Source organism: Hypomesus nipponensis, chromosome 10 (genome assembly GCF_054491055.1).
Source record: "Hypomesus nipponensis isolate SF chromosome 10, ASM5449105v1, whole genome shotgun sequence".
NCBI classification, from domain to species: Eukaryota; Metazoa; Chordata; class Actinopteri; order Osmeriformes; family Osmeridae; genus Hypomesus; species Hypomesus nipponensis.
Window position 1 is genome coordinate 10,581,761 of NC_140370.1, and position 27,857 is coordinate 10,609,617.

At 41.2% G+C, this 27,857-nt stretch overlaps 2 protein-coding genes across 4 annotated transcripts in view; both read left to right on the forward strand.

The window, feature by feature from the left end:
• The window catches only part of LOC146271643 (sodium channel protein type 2 subunit alpha-like), a 29,375-nt gene extending 12,275 nt beyond the window's left edge, over positions 1 to 17,100 (forward strand). Inside the window, exons 9-27 of the mRNA XM_084707049.1 lie at positions 1,063 to 1,204; positions 1,386 to 1,583; positions 1,781 to 1,948; positions 2,099 to 2,470; positions 2,700 to 2,844; positions 3,118 to 3,356; positions 3,717 to 3,890; positions 4,412 to 4,768; positions 6,985 to 7,410; positions 9,272 to 9,389; positions 9,563 to 9,717; positions 9,965 to 10,138; positions 12,635 to 12,757; positions 12,986 to 13,258; positions 13,894 to 13,947; positions 14,089 to 14,230; positions 14,366 to 14,466; positions 14,629 to 14,899; positions 15,054 to 17,100. Coding sequence (XP_084563175.1) covers positions 1,063 to 1,204; positions 1,386 to 1,583; positions 1,781 to 1,948; positions 2,099 to 2,470; positions 2,700 to 2,844; positions 3,118 to 3,356; positions 3,717 to 3,890; positions 4,412 to 4,768; positions 6,985 to 7,410; positions 9,272 to 9,389; positions 9,563 to 9,717; positions 9,965 to 10,138; positions 12,635 to 12,757; positions 12,986 to 13,258; positions 13,894 to 13,947; positions 14,089 to 14,230; positions 14,366 to 14,466; positions 14,629 to 14,899; positions 15,054 to 16,297 — 4,876 coding nt within the window. The 3' untranslated portion in view covers positions 16,298 to 17,100. The remainder of the gene's footprint in view (positions 1 to 1,062; positions 1,205 to 1,385; positions 1,584 to 1,780; positions 1,949 to 2,098; positions 2,471 to 2,699; positions 2,845 to 3,117; positions 3,357 to 3,716; positions 3,891 to 4,411; positions 4,769 to 6,984; positions 7,411 to 9,271; positions 9,390 to 9,562; positions 9,718 to 9,964; positions 10,139 to 12,634; positions 12,758 to 12,985; positions 13,259 to 13,893; positions 13,948 to 14,088; positions 14,231 to 14,365; positions 14,467 to 14,628; positions 14,900 to 15,053) is intronic.
• A 2,573-nt stretch (positions 17,101 to 19,673) lies between these two features.
• Positions 19,674 to 27,857, forward strand: LOC146271644 (uncharacterized). 3 transcript variants are annotated; one of them, XM_084707052.1, is made up of 12 exons: positions 19,674 to 19,811; positions 20,176 to 20,378; positions 20,486 to 20,581; positions 20,680 to 20,772; positions 20,854 to 20,964; positions 21,119 to 21,249; positions 24,473 to 24,677; positions 24,771 to 24,863; positions 24,978 to 25,076; positions 25,196 to 25,306; positions 25,437 to 25,566; positions 25,653 to 27,857. In XM_084707052.1, exons 1-12 carry the CDS (start codon positions 19,808 to 19,810, stop codon positions 27,545 to 27,547), a joined length of 3,171 nt encoding a protein of 1,056 aa, XP_084563178.1. In that variant the 5' UTR covers positions 19,674 to 19,807; the 3' UTR covers positions 27,548 to 27,857. The 3 variants fall into 3 exon arrangements, with proteins under 3 accessions (XP_084563178.1, XP_084563177.1, XP_084563176.1); XM_084707051.1 differs by lacking the exons at positions 24,473 to 24,677; positions 24,771 to 24,863; positions 24,978 to 25,076; ... (1 more) ...; positions 25,437 to 25,566; positions 25,653 to 27,857 and adding an exon at positions 21,364 to 23,205 and having other exon boundaries at positions 21,119 to 21,242; XM_084707050.1 differs by lacking the exons at positions 19,674 to 19,811; positions 20,176 to 20,378; positions 20,486 to 20,581; ... (1 more) ...; positions 20,854 to 20,964; positions 21,119 to 21,249 and adding an exon at positions 22,858 to 23,616 and having other exon boundaries at positions 24,475 to 24,677.

A 27,857-nucleotide genomic window follows, 5' to 3' on the forward strand; every position in this document is an offset into this window, starting at 1 on the left:
ACATCGCACTCCAGAGAGAGATTAACTGAGGCAACACACACAACAGCCATCTCTAGGGCACAGTTACTATAGAATCTTAAACCTCCCTTCCCCTAACATGCTTCTTGTTTTCATAGTGAGGTGCATGTTATGAGCTCCCTGCATGATCGAAGGTCACATTCATTTTAAGTCCAGATAATAGCATGAAGCATTTACAGTACATGTCAAATAATGAGATTATCTAACTACATTTGAGGGATCTTACATAATGCCTATATCTCAACAAGTCAATGGTAGAATATAAACCAAAAATCCATGTGTATGCCATGACTCCTGCTGAACACCTGTGGGTCTCCTCCGGAGACCAGGACAGGGGCATCCTGACAGTCCAATCCTGTCATCTCTCCCCTCTCATGATAACATGACATTTAGTCTGCAGCAGCAGAATGCTGACAGGGGAATGCTGCAGGCCAATCCTCCTATCTGGTATATTAGTGATCCTGGCAAGATCTACAGCTGTTTCCAGAGTGGTGCCCTCCCTCCCAGCTGTTTTGCTGCCATTACTAAATTGTTCAGCTTTCAAATTGACTCAGAAGCCCAGCTTGCGCTCAATGGCTGGACTGCAACATTTGCTGTAATGCCGCAGTAGTAACAATAAAGATCAGAGATGGAAGCATCAAGTTAAAAAATTCAACCGCAACTTGATATCCATCTGGCACAACGTAATCTCTTTTCCCTGATGCTGCGATTTTAGAGCCCCTGCCTGGAAACAAGTTCCAAGTTCCTCCAGTCCAAGTCACAGCGCTGATGATACCAAGCTCTGCATGCTTTACTCAGTTATCCGCTCCGCGCCACTGTGGAGCTGACGGACACTTGGGTCCATGTAGACAATGTAGTCTGTTTCAGCCTTGATGAGATCATATCATATGATATCTTGTATCCTATTATCATGCTCCCTCCGTCGTCTCAGTTGGCTGTAAATGGGATTTATGTGGTTCTTGCTTATCACAGGGATGGTTATTTAAGTAAAGGAAGCACTCTAGTTAATTTCCTGTTGTACAAAATCTGTATTCTATGTTACAGGAAATGTCCTGATGGGTTTGACTGCCTCAGGATAGGGAGAAACCCCAACTATGGCTACACCAGTTTTGACAGCTTTGGATGGGCTTTTCTGGCTCTCTTTCGACTAATGACACAAGACTACTGGGAGAATCTGTATCACCAGGTGCAACCTTGTTCTTCAAACACGGAAATACAACCATGTCTTATATTACTGTTTAACTCTTACTTGACTTACTTTTACTCTTTATTCATATTCCTTTAGTCCTTTATTGAAGTGTGCGTTGTATTTTTGAAAACCAGTGCATGGTATGGTGCATAAACTGACGGTGTCTCCTCACCCCCAGACTCTGCGATCAGCAGGGAAGACCTACATGGTCTTCTTTGTGCTGGTGATCTTCCTGGGCTCCTTCTACCTGGTCAACCTGATCTTGGCCGTGGTTGCCATGGCCTACGAGGAGCAGAATCAGGCCACCATCGCCGAGGCGTGGCAGAAAGAGAGAGAGTTTCAACTGGCTATGGAACACCTGAGGAAAGACCAGCGGGTACTTTTAATATAGGTGTCATATTGAAGCAATACATTGCACGACACACTGTATATAGTTTTGATAAATGATTATATAACATTCATGAAAACACTATTTTGCGTTACTGTTCTCCTATGTATACTGTCTGTTCTCTATATACTGACATGTGTGCACAACAACAATACCCCTTGTTTTGATCTTATGTTCCTCTTTAGGCAGCACGGAGAAACCACGAGACAGAATCGGTGGTTTCCCCCCAGATGTCCCCCTTTTGCCTGAAGGAGGGCAGTATACGCCGGAGCAGGAAGAGATCCCACCGAACACTCTCCGAAGAAACCCCAGAGGAGGCAGAAGAGAAGTTTGACCCCCTGGATGAGCTGATGGTACGGTGTCATCAGTAACAGAACGTTCAAATAAATTCCGTTTGGCTGCTGTTATCTCGTTATCCTTCATGGTTGGAACCCTGATCACGATCGTGTCTTTTACTCTTCTGTTCTGACTCTACCGTGTGTGCTGTTCTTCCTGTACTGCAGCTCCCCACGTCTCCTCTGCCTGTGCACCCCTTCCTGGCCTCCCTGTCCTCCCACCCCCTCAGCACCCGCAGAGGCAGCCAGGTCAGCATCTTCACTTTCCGTCCGCGCAACAATTCCGAGGCCGACTTTGGTGACGACGAGTACAGTCTCCATGGGGACACGGTGAGGAGTCGTGCTGGTTCCACTGTCACCCCGTGGCACAAGAAGAGAACTGGCAGCGTGAGGAGCCATTGCTCCCAGGTATTCACCCCCAGCCTAAACATCAACGGCAGACTCAACATCTCCCTGGACCAGAATGGAGTGACCACCATGGGGCTGCACACCCCCACCTCTCTGCCTGCCTGCAGCATGGAGAAGGGTAGAGAGGACATGGTGAGTGCATCTGAAGGCCACCGCTGTGACCTTGAATTTGATTTTTACAGCATTTTTTTTTTTTCTCTTCTACGTCACGTAGGAATCTTTATACACAAGTAGCCTCCTCCCACATTTCCTACCCTCATTAATAAAATAAAATATAGCCATAAAATAACCACATAAAAAGAACATTTTGTGTCCTTGTGTACATTCAGTGACAATTTTCCTTTTCTTGCATCTGCTCAAGGAACCCACTTGTGTGGAAGAGTCAAGCCTTAATCCTGTTCCCCAGCCCTCCCCAGATGTGCTGGAGGCCCCACTGCGCAGGAAGAGAATTCTGAGCTCTGTCAGCTTTTTCAGCGATGCCATGGAGGGTGAGGGCCACTTCAGAGGTTAGAGGTCACTTGCTGAGGGTCTTTTTTACACCCAGAAAAAAATTGTAGCTGGATAAGTTTCAATCCTCTCAGAACTAGGACAGAGTCCTAATTTGGGCTCCATGTTTGTTTCTCATTTTTAATGGAAATCTCCCTTTGCTATTATTGCGTGATTTACATTCAAATGAGAGTTAAATACTTGGACTTCCAGTTAGAATTCAACTCTGTGCTTTAGACAGAGGAACATATTAAAACGTTTCCAAACCAACCCTCTTTGGTTTCCCTTTGCAGAGCTGGAAGAGTCGAGACAGAAGTGCCACCCCTGCTGGTACACCTTCGCTAAGAAGTACCTGATCTGGGACTGCAGCCCCTTGTGGCTGAGGGTGAAGGAGTGGGTCAAGTTTGTGGTGATGGATCCCTTCTTAGATCTGGCCATCACTGTGTGCATTGTCCTCAACACCCTTTTCATGGCCCTGGAACACTACCCCATGACAGACGAGTTTAATGGGATGCTTTCCATCGGCAATCTGGTAAGGGGGCTTTATGGGCTGGAAAGATTGGGATTGTTCCCAGGACACTACGTTAACACCCTAAGTGCTATTGGATGGGAGGGAATCTAAGCTTATTCAACAGCAGTAGGAAGTTCAGTATATTGTAATTCTGATAATGGGCTCCTAAATATTCTGGCAAGTTACATATCATTTTTTTCTTAGTCTAGGGAAGGACATACCATTGTGCCCAAAAAAACAATCTAGATAATGTGGACATTTTATATAGCTACATCTTTGATAATGAAAAGTATTTGATACAAACAAATACATATGTATCTGGGAAGGATAATTCAAGTGTAGTTCTCCTGCCGATTCCGGAATCTTTCTGTCCGATGACAGGTGTTCACAGGAATCTTCACGGCAGAGATGGTGTTTAAGGTCATTGCTCTGGACCCGTACTACTACTTCCAACAGGGCTGGAACATGTTTGATGGCATCATCGTTTGTCTCAGTCTGATGGAACTGGGCCTCTCCGACGTTGAAGGCCTATCTGTGCTCCGCTCCTTCAGACTGGTAAAGTTCCATTATATTTATGTGAACTCAGTTTCATTTTGTCAACTAATGGTCAACTGTTTTTTGTTCTTATGGTATGTATTTTATATCTCCAAATCCCATTTCAAATGAATCAACAGATGTTACTGTATTATGATTAGTCAGTCCTAATACTATGTTGGAGGTAAACTTTAAGCTACAGAGGTATACAGTAGCACATGGACTTGGAGGGCCTCTAATCTGTTGTCCATTATTATAATTGAGTCATATTATCACATACAGTAGATAGGAAGTTGGTGACACACTACCAACAGAGACACTTTCATTAACTTAATAGCATGTTAATGTAAGGTATGAAAACATGTTCAATGTTTCTTCAATATTTCCTTAAAATCTACAATTGTACTTTGCACTTGTAAAGACGTATGTTTGATTTCAGTGACACATTTTTCTTCTACTTTATCTTTATTTACATAAATGCAAATTGGATGTTTCTCAAGCATTTTATCATCGAGTAAATTGTCATTTGATCTCCTTTTTAGCTGAGAGTCTTCAAGCTCGCAAAGTCCTGGCCTACGTTAAACACGCTCATCAAGATCATTGGGAACTCAGTGGGCGCTCTGGGCAACCTGACGCTGGTCTTAGCTATAATTGTCTTCATCTTTGCTGTGGTGGGCATGCAGCTGTTTGGGAAGAACTACCAGGACTGTGTGTGTAAGATCTCTAAAGACTGTACTCTGCCTCGATGGCACATGAAGGACTTCTTCCACTCGTTTCTGATCGTGTTCCGGGTGCTGTGTGGGGAGTGGATCGAGACCATGTGGGACTGTATGGAAGTGGCCGGGCAGCCTCTGTGTATCCTGGTCTTCATGCTGGTCATGGTTATAGGAAACCTGGTGGTGAGTAAGGGTCACTATTACTTATTCATAAGCTATGAGAAGTTGTATAAACATGACAATAGTTTTTTTGTGTGAAAGTGCTGTGAAAAGAGGGCTTAAAATGATTTTGTGGATGTTATGAGAATGGCAGCAAGCTGGTCTTGTCACCATCAGGCCCAAGTGAGGATGTTTGCTGTAAGAAGGGATTAAATCAACGGAAATGAGGCGTAAGAGGGAGGGTGGAGACTTTCACTGGAGGTCCATCACCCTTTGAGCAGATGTTGGGATGTAAAATATACATGTTTAACATTTTTATGGAGAAGCAAATGCAGATTCTGTGTATTTCTGCGTGTATACAGAAACAGAGCAAATCTAGTGTAAACTGTCTGTTACCCCTGCAGAGTGTCAAACTATGTATTTACTATCTAATCAATGTTGTTATGCAGACACAAGCAAGGGGCACAAGCACATTTAACACTATACATTCTCCTTGACAACTTAAGGTTTTGTCTTGAACATTTGGAGACCTTTCAAATGTTTCACTTATGATTCTTATACAGTATGGTCCGAATGTATTGAATGTTTTAGGAGTTATTGAGACCTCGATGCCATAAAACAAAGCCCCATGTCAGGACGATGTTATGAAAAATGATTTAATCCAAGTAACAGCTCTGTTTATACACAACGGCTGTCATTTGGCTCTACAGTAAGGGAATATTGGTTTGCCCATCCAGATGGTGGTGCTTTGTTGTCCAGCTGTGTCCTGGAAACTAACATTTAATGAGAGGAGATCAAAACCTTCTTCCCAGAATCCGAGACATGCAGCAGCAGCAACATTTCATTCATTCACGTTCACATAGTTTCACTGTAGTTGAATGTGTTGAAGAATATTTCAGAGCTGAATTCAGTCTTTGATGAGCACAGTTCTAAAATGTTCCTTAGTCTGTAATTCAACTTGTAATACAGATAGGTAATTTATACTGGAAAGCGCTTGAATGCCTAGTCTTTTTTTCATAGTCAACAATTAATTTAGTAGAAGGACATTTAACATTCAATATTTTGTCAGCATGACAAGTGACTTTTTCAGCCATGAAGAAACTACCCTATTAGGTCATCATTTTGTGTAATCCAGGACACAAGTCCACAGATGAGAGGAGAGAAGGGTATTACCAGGCTCTGGCTTTTCCAGGTCATATCCAAGCACACATATTAAAATACGGTAATACTCTAAGGTACCGGCATTGCCTGCCCTATGGTCAAATCAGTCCTATGTAATTGTTTTGAAACTGTTAAAAAAATGTCAGGCTATAAAAGAGCAGGGCTTTGAGAACTAAGTTCCTGTTAGACACTGCTCAAACACCTGTTCTCATCCTGGTGCGTTTAAAGGTCACCTTCTACAATATTTAATCCCATGTTTTTCAATATATATGTAAATGTAGTTCTTGGGCAAAACACAAAGATTTCTAAACTTGACTGTTTTTGGAAAACTGCCACAGTGCAACATCTTATAGTAACCCCACTAATTCAACCCTTTGACTGAACACTTCTCAGCATATGAATCAAGGGAAAGCTGTTCATCCTCTTGGGGTTCACAAACTAGAGATAATCCAGGATGCTGAAAGGTGATAAGGTCAAAGAACATTCATTGCAGATTGCCTGTTCATGGTCCTTTTCTCAGAAAGGCTCAGAGGTCAAAATACAGTCAGTCTTTTACCAACTGTTTACATCATACACCAAATACTGAGGTATATCACATAAAGCCGCTCAGGAAGGGGATTAGATAGATTACTTGCAATAGGATGCTTGAATCTCTATATGTTGTAAGTATTCATGGCAACCATATGTGCATGGCTGGCCCCACCCTCATGCACTGATGCCACAGGGTTTATCTCTGTTGACAAACATGAGGATGTATCATCTGTATGCAGTCATGTCAGGGCTCTTTAAGATGAGGTAGGTTTGTTCCCTCCAGATCTAATCTAAGGTTTGCTTTCAGACATTTCATCAGCATAAAACTACACATTTCAAATTACAGATGGTTTGAAGATTTGCTGGAGGTCACTGCAATTTTAAGAACAAAGCATTGCACCAACATACAGTTATGAACAAGGCAATTTGGTCAGGCCGTAACAGCAAGAACTGCAAAGATATTCATCTTCTGTCATAGATGGATGCGTCCATCATAGATGTAAATAACCCATCCAAAAACATTCATAGTTGTTGTCTCTCATCTCCAGGTCCTAAACCTCTTCCTGGCCCTGCTGCTCAGCTCCTTCAGCTCTGACAACCTGTCATCTCCTGATGAGGACGGAGAGATGAACAACATCCAGATAGCCGTCGCTCGCATCCACAACGGCATCGGCTGGCTGAAGGAATTCCTCATCGACCTTTTCAACGGTAACCTGGGGAAGCGAGGTCTAAAGGCCAAAGAGGCCAGGTCTTCTATCAAACTGCAGCCCGTGGCCAACCACGTGGAGGGCAATGGCATTGTGGGAGTTATCGGACGCTATGGGGAAAAGTACACTGTACCAGAGGAGGACAGCTACATGACTAATCCCAACCTGACCATAAGTGTTCCCATCGCCCCTGGCGAATCAGACGTGGAGTTCCTAGAGGAGGAAGAGGAGATCTCCGAGTCCTCAGAAGATGAGGAGAACAAACCGGTAAAAGTCTTCAACCTCATATTAATAATCAACTGCTGTGATTGGTCTTTGTAAGTTGAAATCCTGTTTCATGTTCCCATTTCCATACCAGAACCTTGTATTATGTTGGTCTTGTTCATTAGAGATAATGCTCTTTGTGAAACATCTCGTATGTTCATTCAATTGAGTTCAGTGTTTCCCAAAATAATGGACATATCAGGGCTATCAGGAGGGATCAAATTGTTTGCTGCTCATGTCACTTAAAAGCAAACATGAGGTTAGGGGTCAATGAGATGATAAGGGAGAGACAGTAGATTACAGTGGGGGTGGTAAATGGATGTGGATGCGGAGGCTTTCCGGATATATAATCTGTTAATCTGCCACACAGACAAGGTGATCCCTGATGACACAGAGATTTGGTTACAATTTGGTTACGTAAGAGCCAAATGCAAGTCAACACACAAAAATCTCAAGTAGGCCATATTTTTGGGGTTTATTTTCAGAGATATTCGAGGTTACAACATAACAAAAGTGAATGAGCTGAACTGAACTCTCTCGGTCTCTTTCTCTCGCCGACCTCCATTCCACTCGTCCTTAAATCCCTCCATAGATCAGGCTGAGGGGATGTTTGCCTCCAGGTGTTCAATAACTGCAGATTAGATAGAATGGGTAGGGCTTGTCTGTGCAAGGATGGGCGGAGCTTGCTAGGGCTGTACTGGGCTGGACAAAGGTTGGGCAGGACACAGCTGTGCTGGGCTGGCCTTTGTGACGCTGTGCTGGGCAGGCGGGCAGGGCAAGGCTGGGATGTGTGGGGCTGGGTTGAGCTGTGTGGGGCTGGGCTGTGTGGGGTTGGGTTGGGTTGGGCAGGATAGGACAAGGTGTGACGGGGCTTGGCTGGGCAGTAGTCTGGCTTTGTCTCTCATTTCTTGGTTTTCCCCGCACACTCCACCACAATTAAGGTATTGAAAAATGTTGTATCCAGCTATCCAACCGCTTAACTTAACTAAGCATAAATGCTGCAATGCGGTTCAAAATGTCCCTCACACATGAATAGCTTTAAAACACTGGAAAAGCACCATCAAAAAACAATTTCATTTTTGTTTTTGTATTTATTGAATATGATTAGATTACATGCATTTGTATTACTCTATATACTGATCTTGTCTGTTTGAACAAATCTCATTTCATGTTGTCTTATTATTTGTGTGGTGTGCTGATCTGAGTGTTGTTTGTATGTAGTCAGTGGATGACGTCAATAGGTAAACCCATCAGTGATCCTGCTATTAAATGTAATGTTGACTCTTCATATACTGTCTGATTTCCTCTACTCATCATCACGCAACCTAAGAATGATGATGATCATAATCCAATCTCTTAGCCATGTACACATTCTTTAATGCTGGATTTAGTTTATTGGATTGATGCGGCACCTCTTTTCCAATAATCCCAGTAAATCGTGTTAAATATGCTGCCATTACTACACATGGAAAATCTCATCAAAATTGCACTAATACTTCCAGGCAATAGCAAAGGGCATAGAATAGCTCAAACCCCACACTGTTGAATTGAATTCGGACATGACATGGAGATTTAAGCCATATTGCTGTCAGCTTGAAGCATTACGGTTGACAATCACTTGGTGCATGTGTGTTGTATAGACACATTTTACAGTAAGGTATTCTGTATAGACATTTATAACAGCAGTGTATGCTAGATATTTGTATATATCAGTATATACGGTATACTGTAAAGACATATACAGTAACAGTAATGTATTAGTCCTATACAGGATCACCATAGAAACATATGGGACATTATTTCACTCTTAACGGAAGCCAAGTCATTGGCATCCATACTAACTATGTCCTTATTTCTGTCTCAGGAAAAGGTCAGCCTATCGGAGGGCAGCACAGTGGACCTGAGGAAGCCAGGGGAGGAGGAGGATGAGTTCTCGGAGCTGGCAGAGGAACTAATGGACCCAGAGGACTGCTTTCCTGAATGTGTGTACCCACTGCAGCGAGCTGTGTAGATGTTTGTAATAAGTTGTGTTGGTCTAGCAACGCTTTCTTTTTAAACCAGTAAATACTATCAGTGTACTGTTGTTTTATTTTAAACCATAGCGATATGTTACTGAATGTGTGTCTGTTTCTGTCTGCCTGTCTGTCTGTCTCAGTCTGTGTGAGGCACTGCAAATGCTGTGAGATCAACACCACACAGGGCCTAGGCCAGGCCTGGTGGAGATTGAGGAAGACCTGCTACCAGATTGTAGAACACAGCTGGTTCGAGACGTTCATCATATTCATGATCCTGCTTAGTAGCGGGGCACTGGTAAGGCTGATTTACCCTGACCTATGACTTCTCACCCCTCACCCATGGCCCCTGTTCGTGGTCATCTCACGGCCACAGTGTGAGGATTACACGTGCTGTTGCTCAACTGAAAATCTCAAGTCTCAATGCAGTATGCAGTTAGCCTCGTTAACATTTCAGAAACATACTTTTTTATAACAAATAACATACAGATTTTCATGCTTAGGTAAAGTTATGCTGCTTTTATCCCCCCTCTGCTGTTGTGTAGGCGTTTGAGGATATTTACATTGAAAAAAGGAAAGTAGTGAAGGTGGTGCTGGAATATGCTGACAGGGTGTTCTCCTACATCTTCGTCCTGGAAATGTTTCTGAAGTGGATAGCCTACGGCTTCAAGAAGTATTTCACCAACTACTGGTGCTGGCTGGATTTCCTTATTGTGGATGTAAGTGAACTACACATTACCATGTACACTGTTATGCCATACCTATTATAAACTCCACAGTGAGGATTATGTGTGTTATCTGTGGCTTTTTAAGAAGATAAAATGAGAGTCTCCACAATGGAATAACCAATCTGACAACCAAACACAGTTTGATATTCTACAGTTGTACCACTCTAGGACGACTTCAGGCTTTGCAGTGAATTTGCAGTGAATTCATCACAGAGCATGTGGAAGCTTTTGATTGTTGAGGTACAAGTAGGTGTGAGCAGTGGGCACTGACAGTCCTGGTTGGTCTTTCTGGCAGTGATTATAAAGGTTGATCTTTGGTGTGTTATCTTGGAGTGTGTGGTTTTGCTTAGATAGCTGTGGTGTGTATATGTGTGCTTGTGATGTGTTGTTCTGCTGTGTCCTACACCGCTTAAGTGAGTGAACCTGTGGCTGTAAACACTAAATTTCTACATTTTGCAGTGGGTATAATATGCTCTATAGTGCTTTGTACTTGATACATGACTTCACATTTTAACCTGGCTCATACTGTTGCGTGTGAGGTAACTCAAACCTGATAAAGAATCTGTACAACCGTCAATGGGAAACTATATATTATACAGCTCATTTTACTTTAGGATAATATATGTAGTCAGCTTTGGATATTAACATCACTTTAAGATTGCTTAGGACTGATGATAAACTGATCCAGAGGCAATAAACAGAATGCATCTCTACCACTATGAAGTGGGGAACCCTTTAACCACCAATTAGAAATAGACTAATGCACCAAAGGGCTGCATATCCATGCCCTGACCTTACTCCTTCTGATTTCGTCCGCTAATACACAGATTGCTACAGACTCCTCTATTGCTAGGGTAAGTCATAGTTGTCAGGTCTCAGGTGAGTATGGACTCCAGAACCAGAAAAACTACATTGCATCACAAACGCTTCTGTGTTTCCTCACTTGTAAGTGTGCAACGTTGCGATATCAAAAGCCACCGTCTATTTCTTTTTGTTTTTAGACCAATTTAGCTATCCGCAAAAGCGTATGTGTCATTGTTTTCACTCCTGATTCCTTTCAATTTATTAACGACCTTGGCTTTTATATCCTATACAACTGCACTACCATGTATTCAAAGGGATTATCTAGAGAAGATCAGTTGTTTTTAAAATTCATTAGCTTTTGTAGGCATCAAGTTGTTTTGGTCCAAAATGTCGCTTTTTGGTAGTAATTATCCTGCTAGTCATGTAGGTCTTATTTGTTAGTTCATACATGTACTGTATGTATGTCAGTGTGTTGCAAAATGGGGCAAATGGTCTATATGGAGTATGATGTCAGGAGAGGTTCATCAAATTACATAATAAACTGGCTAGTCGAGTTCAGCAGTTGACGGTATTAGTGGTCTCTGGGGGATTTGCAGCTATTGATTGCAAAGCTATTGGTTGAAAGAGATCCACTGACTGTTAAACACTTTGTGTATCAGCTTATTTCATGTTTTTATGAGGTTTTAATATTGTTTATGTTGGACTTTTTTGACCCAAAGACATATCTTTATTTGCATTTAGATAATCAGAGTATCTTCTTTAGATATATTGGAACAACCATCAAAATCTACTTTTATAAAGAAATACAGATTTTTGGGACTAAATTTAAAAATTGAAATATTTAGGTCATGGATACAAATTGGATGATAAACAGTTGTTATAAAAATATATATTGGAAATAGTTTAACCATTCTTTATAAAACCTCCCTCTATTTCATATATATGCATATTTCATATACATATATAGCTGAGTATGTATGCATGTGCATATTCATTGTACATATATAGATACTTGTTTGTGTCTTTAATTCATTCCAGCCATATTTACTCAGAACTATCCATAGATGTAATGTCATTTTCAATCATAGCTTTCACTCAAGGGCCATTCAACAGTGGAATACCATTCTGTTTTGTTTTGGATGTAGAATAGAGTGGAAGTCTAAACTTGATAAAACATCAACAGCACAATTTTAAAAAGCTAAATTTCAAATTGATAAATTGTGTTCCTATCTGTAGAATGTCCCAAAGTATAAAAAAATGCCACAGTAGGCTTCTTAAAAAAGGATCATAAACTGCATAAAAAAAATATATATGTATTGATAATTTGATTATTAAATGTTAGGTTCTATGGAGAGAATGTTATGTTCTAAAGTTTAGGTGGCCATGGCCAGTGAGTACTACTGAAACAAATGTCAATTTTGAAATGTTCTTGTTTTACAAAGAATTGTTGCTTATGTATGCTTAGGTGTGTTCTGTATCTGAAGGAAAGATATAATGCTCTATGATTAAACATTTTTTCCTTAAGCCCACTTTAAGCTCCTCTAATTCTCTATCGCAGGACATTGTTGCTCTTTCTGCAAGGGTATTATTGGGATGCCCTGGAATGCACTTTGGTACATGAAAATTGCAGTGTGTGAGTTTAACAATTACAAAGCTAATACATGTATCTCTGTGTCTCCATAGGTATCCTTGATAAGCTTGGTAGCAAACTCACTTGGATATTCAGATTTTACCGCAATCAAGTCTCTGAGGACGCTCCGAGCTCTAAGACCGCTGAGAGCCCTATCCAGATTTGAGGGCATGCGTGTAAGACATTTTTTGGATGGCCCCTTTTAATTAAAAAAAAGTCCTGTTTATCCAAAATGTTGCCATTGATGAATAATAATTATCAACTTGATCATTTACTTGACTTGTGTATTGTGAGCGATTGGTGGATTAAAGGATGGTGGCTGGACCACAGTATTCACATTATGTTTTTTGCCGTGAGAGCTTATAATTGACATTCCATAAGACTGTGACTTTCTTGGCTTGTAGGTGGTTGTAAACGCCCTCATTGGGGCCATCCCTTCCATCATGAACGTGCTGCTGGTGTGTCTCATCTTCTGGCTCATCTTCAGCATCATGGGGGTCAACCTGTTTGCTGGAAAGTTTGGCAAGTGTGTAAACCGAACTGGATTCATCCACAACGCTTCCTTAGTGAACAACAAGTCCGATTGCTTAGCCATGAATGATACCCAGTTCTACTGGACTAAGGTGAAGGTAAACTTCGACAACGTCGGACTCGGCTACCTCTCACTGCTGCAAGTGGTAAGTTCCTTTTGTGGTATTAGCATTCTTTCTAAAGTTAAAAATGTGTATGTACCATGAGTTCATCAATCAACCATTTAGCTCTATTTTTAACTAAAGCCCATTACCAGATCCTTGTTCTCTTGAAGGATACCACTTGAATTATCTGGTGTGGTAACCAAGCAACAAGGTTTTTTTCACTGTTCACTCAGTTGTCATTCTGACCTCACTTGACACAAACCTTTCATTTGTTTCCTGAAATAGGCTGTCTCCATAGATTCATAAAAGCCGACTATAGACTAGCTTTTATTACTCCTGACCTCCAAGCCTCTTACTTATACAATATGTGAGTCTATTTGGAAATTGCAAGAAATAAATGCAAGTATTTCAAAATAAAGGTTCATTAAATAACAGTACTATATTTGAATGAGGCACCAATTGGCTTAAATGAATGTCTGAACTATATTGATTGTAAATCAATAAGCAAGATGTTATCTTAAGTGATCAAATTTGACAAACTTAATAAATCTTAGAGATTGCATGTAATTGTAGAAAGTCGTTGATCGTAAAGAATGTTCACTACTTTTCCTATTAAAATACATTATTGAATTGACTACAATTCAATAATGCTAAACCATTGATTATGTATATCTCAGGCAACATTTAAAGGATGGATGGAAATAATGCATGCAGCTGTTGATTCACGAGGCGTGAGTACTCCTATATGCAGTTGTTTTATGCAACTTTGAAGACATAATTGACCAAAATATTATTAATTCTACTAACAAAATGGAATTCACAACAATATATTTTTTGTGTGAATAGTTTCTAATAACTGTCTTTGTTTACAGGTGGAAGAACAACCCATTAGAGAGATCAACCTCTATATGTACTTATACTTTGTCATCTTCATCATCTTTGGCTCCTTTTTCACCTTAAATCTTTTCATTGGTGTCATCATTGACAACTTTAACCAGCAAAAAAGAAAGATAAGTATACTTACTGCAACATACTTTATTCACTACAACAATTTTCGAGTGTGTCCCATTCTTGTGTGTACAAATCTTGTTGAAAATGTTTCTGTTGATGTCACTATAAAATAATGTTGACTGGATCTATTATACTTAGGGGGACAAGATATTTTCATGACTGAAGAACAGAAAAAGTACTACAATGCGATGAAAAAACTAGGATCTAAAAAGCCCCAAAAGCCTATTCCAAGACCCATGGTGATGATATGTTCCAACAACCATGATATGTATTTATATGAATATGACATGTTTGTGAATATAAATATAGTATCATCCGTACACTGTATAACAATAAAGTCTACATGGGGAGTAATCATACTTATGCGCACTAATTACAATTTCTGTATTTATCAATCCTAGAATGTGGTTCAAGGCTTCTTCTTTGACCTGGTGGCCAAGCAAGCCTTCGACATAATAATCATGATGCTCATCATTGTCAACATGGTGACCATGATGGTGGAGACGAATGAGCAGTCAGAACGTATGGAGTCCATCCTCAACAAGATCAACCTGGTCTTTATCTTCATCTTCACCAGTGAATGCCTCATCAAGATTTTTGCCCTCCGCTGCTACTTCTTCACAGTTGGCTGGAATATCTTTGACTTTGTGGTGATAATCCTCTCCATTGTGGGTAGGTGGATACAATTGATTTGCTCAAGTAATGGGATTGGATTCCTGGGTTTATCCCCACTGAATGTTCAGTGAATGGTTTCTTAGTTCATTTAATATTAGCGAAGAAACAAATTCAAGATGCTAACTTTCTGACTTGATATTTATTTTTGCAGGTATTGTCTTAGCTGACATCATCGAGAAATACTTTGTGTCTCCAACTCTGTTTCGAGTAATCAGACTGGCAAGGATAGGACGTGTACTTCGACTTATACGTGGAGCCAAAGGAATAAGGACTTTACTGTTTGCCTTAATGATGTCCATGCCAGCATTGTTTAACATTGGCCTCCTGCTTTTCCTTGTCATGTTCATATATGCTATATTCGGTATGGCAAACTTTGCTTATGTGAAAAAGCAAGACGGGATTGATGACATGTTCAACTTTGAAACGTTTGGGAATAGTATGATTTGCCTCTTCCAGATAAGCACCTCGGCGGGGTGGGACAACCTGCTCAGTCCTATAATGGCTAACTCCCCAGAGGAATGTGAACTAGACTTTGTCAACACCGGTACGAATGCAAAGGGGAACTGTGGTAACCCTTCTGTAGGAATTGCTTTCTTCGTCAGTTACATAATCATCTCCTTCCTCATTGTAGTGAACATGTATATAGCTATCATTCTGGAAAACTTCAGCGTAGCCACAGAGGAAAGCACAGAACCTCTCAGTGAAGATGATTTTGAGATGTTCTACGAGGTGTGGGAGAAATTTGATGCAGAAGCCTCTCAGTTCATCGAATTTTCCAAGCTTTCAAATTTTGCTGACAATCTGTCAGAACCACTGCGGATTGCTAAACCCAATAAAATCAAATTGATCTCCATGGACCTCCCCATGGTCAGTGGGGACAAGATCCACTGCCTGGACATCCTGTTTGCCTTCACCAAGCGCGTCCTGGGAGAGTCTGGTGAGATGGATGCTCTAAAGCAGCAAATGGAGGAGAAATTCATGATGGCCAATCCGTCCAAGATCTCCCACGAGCCCATCACCTCCACACTGCGGCGTAAACAGGAAGAAGTATCAGCCACCATCATCCAGAGATGTTACAGGAGGCATCTGGTTCGGCGACAGATGAAACAAGCCTCTTTTCTGTACAGACAAATCAACAAGGAGCATGTGGTTGATGTGGAGATTGCTCCAGAGAAGGAGGGCCTTATAGCCTCCATGATAAAAGAACATTATGGGACAGGAGAGGTAGATGTTGTGGAGGTAATGGAGGGAACACTGTCCTCATTGCCACCATCTTATGACAGTGTGACTAGGGTCGCAAGTGACCTCTCTCAAATAGAAAGACCCGTCTCAAGACACTCTGAGCCAGGGGAGCCGGGACCTTCATCTGAATTATATGAGGAAACATTTCTTTAAGACATTAATATTTTTATAGTATTTAGGTCTTTTTTAAACAAAGTAAAAATAAAAAAATGGCTCCCAGAAAACTTGTGATAAAATGTTTTTGATTTTAGTAAATTTCCAGTATACAATCATAATGTGTTAATGAGGTATATATACCTTCGCAAAATCTAAGTGTGTCCGACATCTTTATATCCAAATGTTACACCTAAAATATAAATGAAAATATATAGAAAGTTATGCACTGATTTTAACTGACAACCTTTTATTTTAAAGAGGACGCGATTGGACAATCTTTTTGCTACAGTACAAGAAGCACAATGACAATGAATCAAATAGTAATGCATGTGGGTTTCAGGTGATGTATGTCAGATAAATGGCAGCTAGCTAAATGACACAAATGTTTGAACATTTTATGAAAACGTATTTAGTATTTTCTGTGTGACACAACATTTGTAGAACATTCTCATGAAAAGTTGGGTTACACATTTGGATTGAAACTAGCATTTAAATTCATTTAATCCTGATTTGAAATATTCCAAAACATCCCAGATAGTGATGATGAAGGTCTGCGTAGTAATTCCAGCATCATGTGCCTGATTTGTGATGACTTGTCTTCTGCACACTTTGAAATCCCCTTTACCAATTAATTTGATTTGATGGATTGGAATAGCATGGATGCACCTCAAGCTGTCTTTTAAATAATATGTTTAAAGGTTTATGGGGTCATATATGTAAAACTAATTTGTATATAACTTTTGTAATGTACATATATTTTAAGAATATTTCAATGGTATGCCACCAAATTAAAGGAACATAGAGAGTTATGTGAATACTGTATTCATTCTTTTATATGGGAGATGTTTTCCAAATTACATTTAACTAGGTCATTTATGGATTAGTATATCAAATAGTTCTCTAAATTACACTAGAAGTAGTTAACATGAAGGTGTTATTCCGCGTTTAATTTATTGAATGTAAACGTGGAGCCCAATGTGTAGTGTAACAGTGCATTGACATTCGTGGCTTTTTAACTTTGTAATAAAAACCAATGCACATCTACTAATATTTATGTTCTATACTGCCGTAAAAACATTTCAAAAGGGTGTCTGCAGCAGATGTTGGATAGATAGCTCCCCATTCCTGTTATCACGCATCATTCAAGTTCAAATGATGCAACTTTTATATGAAAAACCTGTTGGCGGCTGTGACCTCATCCTACTAGAAAGGAGGGTTACGACACTGTTAAATCCTTTACTCTGACTGTATGGACTCGGCCAGATAGCTGTGACCTAACTCACTCTCTACTGTAGTGGACTTTCCTTGCAAGTTTAATGCTTGTATCAGATTATAATGAAGAAAATACTCAAATGTAGAGTTTATATTCAAAGTTGCATTAGAAAAGAAGTTCACATTCATGTTAAGTGGAACTCCCTGGAGCTAAATATTTCATCTTAAAATGCAGAGACAAGGGGCCTTTCTAAAGCACATGTTAAAACAATAAATCAAGGAAAAGTGAGAAAGCTCGAACACATGGATAAACACACATGCATGCTCACACACACAGAGAACCAATGGCTACTTACAGTAACGTAGATTGGTTCAAGTCTTTTATTGTCAGATGCAGAGTACGACACAAGGTCAGACTGGGCACTGAAATGAGGACAAGACAACGCAAAGTAACCTGGCATAACATAAAACTAAGATTGGTTATGATTACTTTCTTCATGTTACTTTTTCCATCATCTTATCATACCTTACCTACTTGCAAAATAAAGAAATATTGTAACATACAATACTGACTTTACAAAGCAAGTGCATTTTGGGGGTTAGACAAAATATTCACCAAGGGAGCCAATTTGGATTTAGCCCCGGAGAGATTTCCTCTTCCCGGGTAGTGAGGGTGGTCAAATCCAACTCTGACCAGCTGGGATAGAGGGATAATCTGTGTAAAAAAAACACTTGTTTTAATTACACACACTCTCTTACTTACACACACCAACATAAATTATCTTACCCACACCATACACACATCATACTTTTTCATCAAGCTTCATTACAGACAGATGCTTTGATGCTTTGAATTTAATTTGGGTTTGTGCATGAAATAAAAGGGACAATGTTGAATTGAATGAAAGTGACTTGGTAATTGATCTGATATTTAAGCATTTGACATGTGGCAGGGATTAATGCCTCAGGGAGAAAACATAAAAAAGATTTAAAAAGCATTATTTGTCATTACTGAAATGCAACATCACATGGTTCAACAGTACATTTTCAATTTATTTTCACTATATACAGATAAATACATTGCTGAGCTATCATGATACAAAAGATAGGCCCTATGCTTGTTTTACAAAAGGATTATGTACACATTAGTCTCTATTTAATTTAAATCATCACTACAGAACAATTGCGTTCCTTTTAAACCACCATTAAAAAAATATAAAAAAAAGTGCAGTTTGCTCTGAAGTCAAGTTTTGTTTTTTTTCTCCATAAATGATCATTGAAAATATAAATGAAAACATGAGTCTCTTGGCTCATGATGTATGATAAGTAGAGAGAAGCCGGGTTAAGCCCCAGAGTCACTCTGAAACCATTAGGTCCATTTCTATTAGAGGACAACTACCATACTACATGAACTATGTATGCACTTGTGCTATCTACATTTCTCAGACTACAGAAACATTTATTTCGTCCTGTGCATTCTTCTTTTATACTTTCTGGATTTAAGTTTTTAGAGGCCTTTTCAGTTTTCAGTTGTACGTGTACAATGGCCCTCCCAAATCAAAGCAGTTCAGAAATGTCATAGACATGATAATAGACATCAACGTAAAATGGCAGAGTTGCTGACAATAAAAAAAAGGAAATTACGCTTTTATTCTCAGGCCAGAGCCCGTCTGTCGCAAATAAAACCAAGTGATGGAGAGGGAGAGAGAAAGGGGGAGCAAGGGATTTACTTAGTCACGGTGGGCAAACACTGCCCAGATGGTTTGGCAAGGCACCATCTAATTACGTCTAGCATGCTTTCCCCTTTACTGATAGATAGTGTTTCCAGGGGAAGTGCACTGCCTCCCACTGGCAGTTTGTGCATATACAAACAATAATCTATTTACCAAGTGAACAGATGTAGATGTAGGGACAGTTCGTTATCATAGTTCTCAGAGCAGGAACTGTATAACCTTGATCAGTTTTTCATTTGACAGATTGGATATGATGCAACTCAAGACAGTAAAAAAAAAGTTTTTGAATTTCAGTTAATACATTTCTAACTTAATTAATGATAGTGTCCTTTTAATTAATTGTTTACTGAGAACTACATTGGGTACTTGGGAATTGGGAAACCTTTTTGTCATTCGGACTTTTATTTTGACGTCGAAACATTGGAAGACCCGGAACTGTTCAGATTCAGCTGTGCATCTGTGTAGAGGTAGAGATGTGCTTTAAAGCTAAGGCTTTTTATCATTGTTGATACATTTCAAGTGTATTCATCCTTATACTGCAGGCACTCTTTGGCGAAGCAAAATGGGTATGTACTAGTTTGCCAACCTATGTAAGCACAGAATATAGAAGAGTATTCTCATAACCTAAAGACATGCTTTGAGACGCTTGTTGAGCTGCTAGTACTGGCTAGTAGCCCAGACATTCTTCCGCTCTCGGGAAAAAAGGTACTCTGGTTGGCTTTTAGTCAGTGGCAGAGATTGTGTAGAATTGTTGGGGTAACGCTAATATTATCAAGTTTGCCAGCTTGTGATTGGAGAAATTGTTTTTAAACATGAGTTTCACATAAAGATAGTAGGCTACCCATACCTAGATTAATTCGTTGTTGGAAATATAAGCTTTGCTGTCATATTGTTGATGTATCGTCCTTTGGTTGTAAATGTAATCCACAGAATCTCCTTTTCCTCTGTCATCCTTGGGCCTCCTGGTTCCACCACTGAGACTTATGTCAGCCGTCATGTGGGAGGTGGTTAGACAAAGGAACATAAAGCACTATGGGAAGCTGGAAGAGTTTGTATCCTTAGTAACAGAGGCTATTCCAGAGCTTCTAAGTAACCGACAAAAGAGACTGCTTGCTCTTGGGTTAAGAGCAAAGGTTAGTCATTTTAAGATGCATTGGTGGTCTCATTGATGCTTAGTCTTTTTTAGATTTGTAATCGACTGCTGAAGTATGTTAAATAACCCGGTCTATTCTTGTTTCAGATCACTCTAGATTTACTACGGGCTGAGCATCCAAAGATCAAAACTGTTAAATGTCACCTTGACAAAATGCAAAAGCCATCATCTTGTATACAACAGGTAAATAGCCTATAAACTGAAACAAGTACTCAAAATTCAGAGAAGGTTCTGACTGTGAGATGTTTAGTTGGCTTTATTCTGAGTCTCTTCTGTTTTAGGCTGATGCAGAAATGGGGGATCCTGAGCTGAACTTTGTGAGGCTGGTTCAAAGCCTTCTGGAAGACCCAGATGGCAGGAAACACTTTTTCAAGGTGCTTCACTGCTCATGCACATTTTTAGAAATGTAAATGTTGTTTACTTTGTCTAATCTTCTTTCTCAATTTAACCAACAGAATGTGTTTCCTGTGGACTATGGTCCAGATTTTGATACAGCACTTCAAGCACTGGTCCATGACTTTTTCTCTAGACTGGAGGAGCTGCTGCCAGTACCCGATTTCAAAAGGGTACAAACACCTCTTGTGTCAGGGATCCTGAGAAGCAAACAATTCAGCTCAATTCGTTTTCTGAATTATGGATGAACTACAGTCAACATCATTCAAAATAACCTTCAAGCTTTTTTGACTTTTTTGCTACAAATGTGATTTCCTTTTTTTTCAGACTGCTTCCTGGATCAGTACTGCCCCCTCTGTCCTAGAGGAATACATGCAGTGTGTCTCCAATGAAGATGACCTCAAATTGCTACTTCAAACCAAACAATGTCATGGGAATTTGGCCAAGAATGGTTTGTCATCAATATGCTCTAAATTAATCAATAAATAAATATATCAGTTATTGTTCTTAAATGTATATATTTAAAATGCTAAATCCTCTCAATTTTCTCTTTTCATGGTCCTGCTGCGCAGTTGCCTCATCATCAGATTATGGCCTCTTTGCTTCCTTGTCCCTCCCACTCTCACTCAGAGAGATAGATGCCTCCCAACAGATAATCAGTGATGATGAATTGGAAACTTGCCCTGACTATGAAAGCCCCAGGACAATGGATTTGGGGACTGTAACTGACAACCATCATGACCTGTGTTCTCAGCTGAAACCAATTTTAGATGACAATGTAATCCAGACAGAGATGGAAGAAAGCCAAGGAGACTCGAGAAGGACTGATATCCAGGTAGAGGCAGGGGAAAAGGTACAGAGTCTAGGATGGAAGCCTGAGATTGAAGGAGAAGCTTCAAACAGCATTTCTGAACCTACGGTTGGAGAAGCACAGAGGACAAGCGTTACTGCTACACAGACTTTAATGCCCGACGATGAATTGTCTGCCATCTTGCAAGGTCCCTCCACTTCAATGGAAAGCCTTGCCTCCAGTTCCACCACAGCAGGCCATCCACGGCGACGAGTGGCCCATAAATGCAGTCAGTGTGGGAGGTGTTTCATTTATCGCTATGAACTTCTCGAGCACCAGAGACTCCACACTGGAGAGAACCCCTACAAGTGCTCCCAGTGTGGGAAGGCCTTCAGAAGAACATCCGATCTGTCGTCTCACAGGAGGTCACAGTGCACCAATGCAGCATATATCTGTATCAAATGCGGGAGCAGTTTTGAATCTATTCAGGAGAAGTTCAGACACCAGTGCCCGGAGATGCCCAAGGACCAAAGGTTTGACTGTTCACAGTGTGGAAAGAGCTTCAAGAAGTTTTACATGCTTGGAAAGCACCAGCAGACTCATACCGGAGACCGTCTTCTGAAGTGTCGACAATGTGGGGAAGGCTTCCCCAGGATGAGTGAGTTAAGAGCTCACCAGAGGATTCATCAGGTAGACAAAGCGTACCAATGCAACCAGTGTGGAAAGTTCTTCAGTTCCACAGCCTGTTTGGTAGGCCATGAAAAGCGTCACGGCCAGCAGAGATCCCAAGTGTGTCCGCGGTGTGGAAAGGCTTTCAAGAATAAATATGACCTGAATCTCCACATGCGTACTCATACTGGAGAGCGACCATATCAGTGCACCTACTGTGGAAAACGTTTTTCGGTGTCAGGGAATCTGAACATACACATACGGACTCACACCGGGGAGAAGCCTTATATTTGTACGGATTGTGGGAAGGCATTCCGATCAGCCGGGGAGCTGCAGATCCACAGGCGCACGCACACGGGAGAGAAGCCATACAAGTGCACTGTCTGTGGCAAAGGGTTTACCATGGCCAGTAAAGTGACACTACACATGCGTGTCCATACTGGAGAACGTCCCTATGTCTGTCATCAGTGTGGGAAAGGTTTTTCACGTGGGGGTGAATTGAAAAAACACATGCTAAACCACTCAGGAGTAAGACCATATCCTTGCCATGTATGTACAAAAACCTACACTTGCCTCAATCACCTGAAGAGACACTTAAAAACCCATACATAGAACAGTAAAGAAAGTTTCATTTATAGAAGTCAGTTGTCTTGTCAGGAAAATTACTTTTCTATTAGACACTAGGCTATGCAGTATGTTCACTATGTTTCTCTGAGGCCGTTTTGCCCTCACTTGAATCATATTGTCATGTTATATTGATACATATCACTGAAATACTTTGACACCAATGCTGAGAACATGGTTTGGCAACCAAGGAATTCAGTTAAAGGCTACTTGTGGTTAGTGGTTGGGTTTCCCAATATGTACATACTTTTATTTTATACATTCTGGACCAATTTTAATATCGTCATAGATATTGTGAAACTCTTATTTTGAAATAAAACAAATCCTAAAAGCCGCATTGCTAACTGTATCGTGTAACTGTGCCCCCCCTCCTCTTCTCCCTCTTTCCCCTTGGTGGCCAAGTTGAACAAGATCCCCCATATGCTGACACTTTTATATCCTTTAAGGACTTTGCGGTGAAATTGCTAAGAAAAGGTCACACAAGCAATTTGCTTTGTACATAAGCGTCAAGATTGTGAAAGTGTTTTATGCGTTGTATTACTGTTATGACAGGGTAGATTTACAATCAAACACAACCTGGCAACCCTAGGATCTTGACTAGGAAGGAAGTTGGCGGCTGAAGTTCTTGTAGCAAGATAGCAACTATATGTTAAGAAAAGTGTGTTAATCAGCGTGTACATGTGAAACATAATTTGTCCTTTTATCAGGTTCTGTGACAATACAATTACTAGTGGCGACATGGGTATGTATTTATGCTTCAATTGATAGCCATCCATCTTACTATTTTTGCACTAGCAGAAAGGACTACGGCTTGGGCTAATGCTTGGAACGGAAGGAGTCGTAGTGCGTTCCAGGTTATATAAAGCCGTGTTAGAAACATCCGTCCTTGCACTTTGTATGTAGGTGCATTGCTGTAGATTATTTTTTTAAAGCCATACGCAACAATACGTTTGTTTCATGAATGCACTGCATTGATTATTAATACTCAGGATGGTTCTCATTTTGCAAGCTAGCATGTGCTGCTAATGGCTCTGGCCTGCTTTGTATAGGCCAGACCATCTTCATCTGTGCAACATCGTCCCACTGCAGATCTGCAGTGCCTTAATGGGACTGTTGCTTTCAAGTTGATCATTTTGTTTATTAAAGATATTTTCTCTTACTCTTTTTTTTTTAAATCGATGGGGTATCTAAACGACACTAGTTAAATTTTTGGCTGAAGAGCGTTTTATTTTTAATCTAAACTATTGGTATGTGTATACAAAAATAAATATTTGTACTTAATACAACCACGTTTTCACGGATATTTAGGTGCAAGAATGCAAAAATACTAGTTGCCTAATTATGCGAAGTAGCCCATCTCGCAAGGTAACTCAAATCGGTGTGATTGAAGCAATGGCTCTGTAAGTTTGTTTACTTTGTCTGGCATATAGTTTTACCAGCAAACGTTAGATGTTTGTTTGTCAGAGCAGAAATGTGATGGCACTATTATGCTCCAAGCTCAAGCACCAATTCTAAAAACCATAGGCATTCAGGTCTTTGAAAACATACAAAGTCATATGTAAGTCTAAGGTATTAAACATGTCCTATTCCCTTCTCACAGAACCACATGTACCCTTGTCATCCTTGGGCCTCCTGGTTCCACCTCTGAGACTTATGTCAGCCGTGATGTGGGAGGTGGTACGACAGAGGAACATAAAGCACTATGGGAAGCTGGAGGAGTTTGTCTCGATTGTAACAGAGGCCGTTCCTGAACTTCTGAGTAAAAGGGAGGGGAGGCTGCTGGCTCTTGGGCTGAGAGCAAGGGTAAGCGCATGGCCACATGATCCAGAGTCAATTTAGATACATTTTAACATACAACATATTAATGGGAGCAAACTTGGCAAACATCTGTTTCAGACAACTCTGGAGTTGTTGCGCTCTGAGCACCCAGAGGATCTCAAGGCTGTTGAAGCTCACCTCGACAGAATCCGATCATCTTGCATTGAGGAGGTGAGGTGGTTGTATGATACAGAAAATATTTAAACAGGGCTAGCATTCCCCTTCATGTGGTACTAGGTGTATACTCTGTGTCAAATGTCCAACTAAAATCTGTTTCTTATCCAGCAAACAGATGAAGTTGTGATTGAAGCACCTGAGGCTAACTTCATGAAGCTAGTGCAAAGCCTTATCGAGGACTCTGATGGAAGGGAGCATTTCCTTAAGGTAAGATGCCACTGAACCTGATAAAGGTTCATGTTTTGAGCAAGAGCCCTTTATTGACCTGCCCTAACACTTCTATCAACACCTTTCCTATACCCTCCCCATTGTTATTATGATCACAGAACGTGTTTCCTGTAGAGTACGGGCCAGATTTTGACACAGCACTTCAGACTCTGGTTCATGAGTTCTTCTCCAGACTAGAGGAGCTGCTCCCAGTGCCAGACTTCAAACAGGTATAAAGTCTGCAACACTGTTAATCTGATCTCTTGTGTCCTAGTACTTTCCAATTTGCACGCTAAGCAGAAGTGTTTAATTTTGCATTGTGTAAAAATACTTTAATGAATATATTTCTTAAAATCCTAGACTGCTTCCTGGATCAGTGCTGCCCCCTCTGTCCTAGAAGAGTACATACAGTGTGTGTCTAATGGGGATGACCTCAAGTTTCTGCTGCAGAACAAGCAATGTCATGGAAAGTTGGCCAAGAGTAGTACAAGTAAGCACTGATTATTATTCATAACTTAAGTTATTCTTATTCTCCCTGAACACGTGCTCATCTCTTATTCTCATCTTTATTTTCAGCTCCTTTTAATACAGAGGATCATATTGTATCTTCCTTATCTCTCCCAACCTCGCTTGAGGTTATCAACTCATCCCACCAACAAAGGGTCTGTGAAGAGGACAATGATGGCGTTCCTCAGTCTGTGATGCTTGATGATGAACTGTCAATCAGTTCTCAAGTTCCTTCCACCTCAACTGAATGTACCACACCTTCTAAATCCCCTCGAGTCAGACAGCAGGTCCACTACAAGTGCCCCCAGTGTGGGAGGACATTTAAGTATCAGTATGAACTTCTTGAGCACCAAAGATCCCACACAGGAGTCAAGCCTTATAAGTGCTCAGAGTGTGGAAGGGCCTTCACCACAGCCACTGCCCTTGCTGGTCACAGGCTAAGAAAATGCCGGAACGCTGCTTATCTCTGCATTAAATGTGGGAGCAGCTTTGGATCTTCTGTCGAGAAGTTTAGACACCAGTGCCTGCAACAAATACAGGGCAAGAAGCTAGACTGCCCACATTGTGGAAAGAGCTTCAAAAGGACAAGTAACCTGAGGGACCACCTGCTCACTCATGCCCAGAACCGTCTCTTCAAGTGCAGTCATTGTGGGGAGGGTTTCCCAGGAATTGGTGAGTTGAAGTACCACCAGAGGGTTGATCATGACAAACCCTATCAGTGCAGCCAGTGTGGCAGGAGCTTCATTTCCACTAAATGTCTGGCGAAACATGAACGACGCCACGAGCAAGCTTCGTCTCAGTCAAAAGGAATGGGTCATGGGGCTGCCAAGTCAATGACTGGCACTAAACACAAGAGAAGTCCTGTTTCTCAGACGACCTCCCTCTCAACCACGTTTTCAGTGTCCTCCACGAAGAATGCAGCAAAAATAGTCTATCCACGACAGAGATTCGCCCACAGCTGCCCCCAGTGTGGGAGGTGTTTTAGGTATCGATTTGAGTTTCTGGACCACCAAAGATTCCACACAGGAGTAAAACCTTACAAATGTTCTCAGTGCGTGAAAGCCTTCAGAACAGACGCCCACCTGGCTGGGCACAGGAAGAGGAAGTGCAAAAATGCCGCCTACATATGCACCAAGTGTGGGATAAACTTTAGATCTCTACATGACAGGGTCAGACACCAGTGTACACAACAGGCCCAACGTTATGACTGTTCACACTGTGGCAAGAGCTTCCAGATGTCCCACCTACTGAGGAACCACCAGCTGAGCGAACACCAGCTACCTTACAGCCAAGACCACCGTTTCAAGTGCAGGTACTGTGAGGAGACTTTCCCAGGGATCAGCGAGTTGAAGTTGCATCAGAGATATGATCACGACAAACCCTACCAGTGCAACCAATGCGGCAAGAGTTTCATTTCCGAGAAATGTCTGACAAACCACGAGCTGCGGCACAGCGAGGAGAAACCAGAGGTCTGTCCCCACTGTGGGCGGGGCTTTAGGAACAGGTATGACCTGAAGCAGCATGTACGTACCCATACAGGAGAGAGGCCATATCAGTGCACAGAGTGTTCCCAGTGTTTCTCCACAGCAGGAGGTTTGAGAAGTCACATGAGGGTCCACACAGGCGAGAAGCCCCACGTCTGTCCAGACTGTGGGAAAGCTTTCTCCCAGATGGGAGCTATGCGGACCCATAGGCTCACCCACACAGGTGAGAGGCCATTCAAATGCACTGTCTGTGGCAAAGGATTCACGATGGCCAGCAAGGTAACGCAGCACATGCGCGTGCATACTGGGGAGCGCCCCTACATCTGCCCTGAATGTGGGAGAGGTTTCACAGAAGCAAATGTGCTGAAACAACATATGCTGAACCACTCAGGAGTTAGACCATACCATTGTCAGATTTGTACTAAGACCTACACCTGCCTCAATCACCTGAGAAGGCACTTAAAGACTCATGCTCAATGACTGATTTGAAACCTTGTGAAATGTCCTTGTTACGGTGGGTGGTGGGGTAGGACCCAAATGCAGGAGAGGTAGCCTGGCAGAGCGTCAAAACAAGGGTTTATTTTTTAACTCTGAAACAGACGGGATCCTCGCAGTGCAAGGATGAGACACAGACTGGACACAAAACAGGAACCTAAATACACAGAACCAAACAAGACACAAGTGGACAAGATAAGACTGATGAGAACTGAAACCACTCAATGAGACACAGGTGAAGACAATGACAGACACAGGGAAACACTAGGACTGGGCGAAACCAAAAAAAAAACAA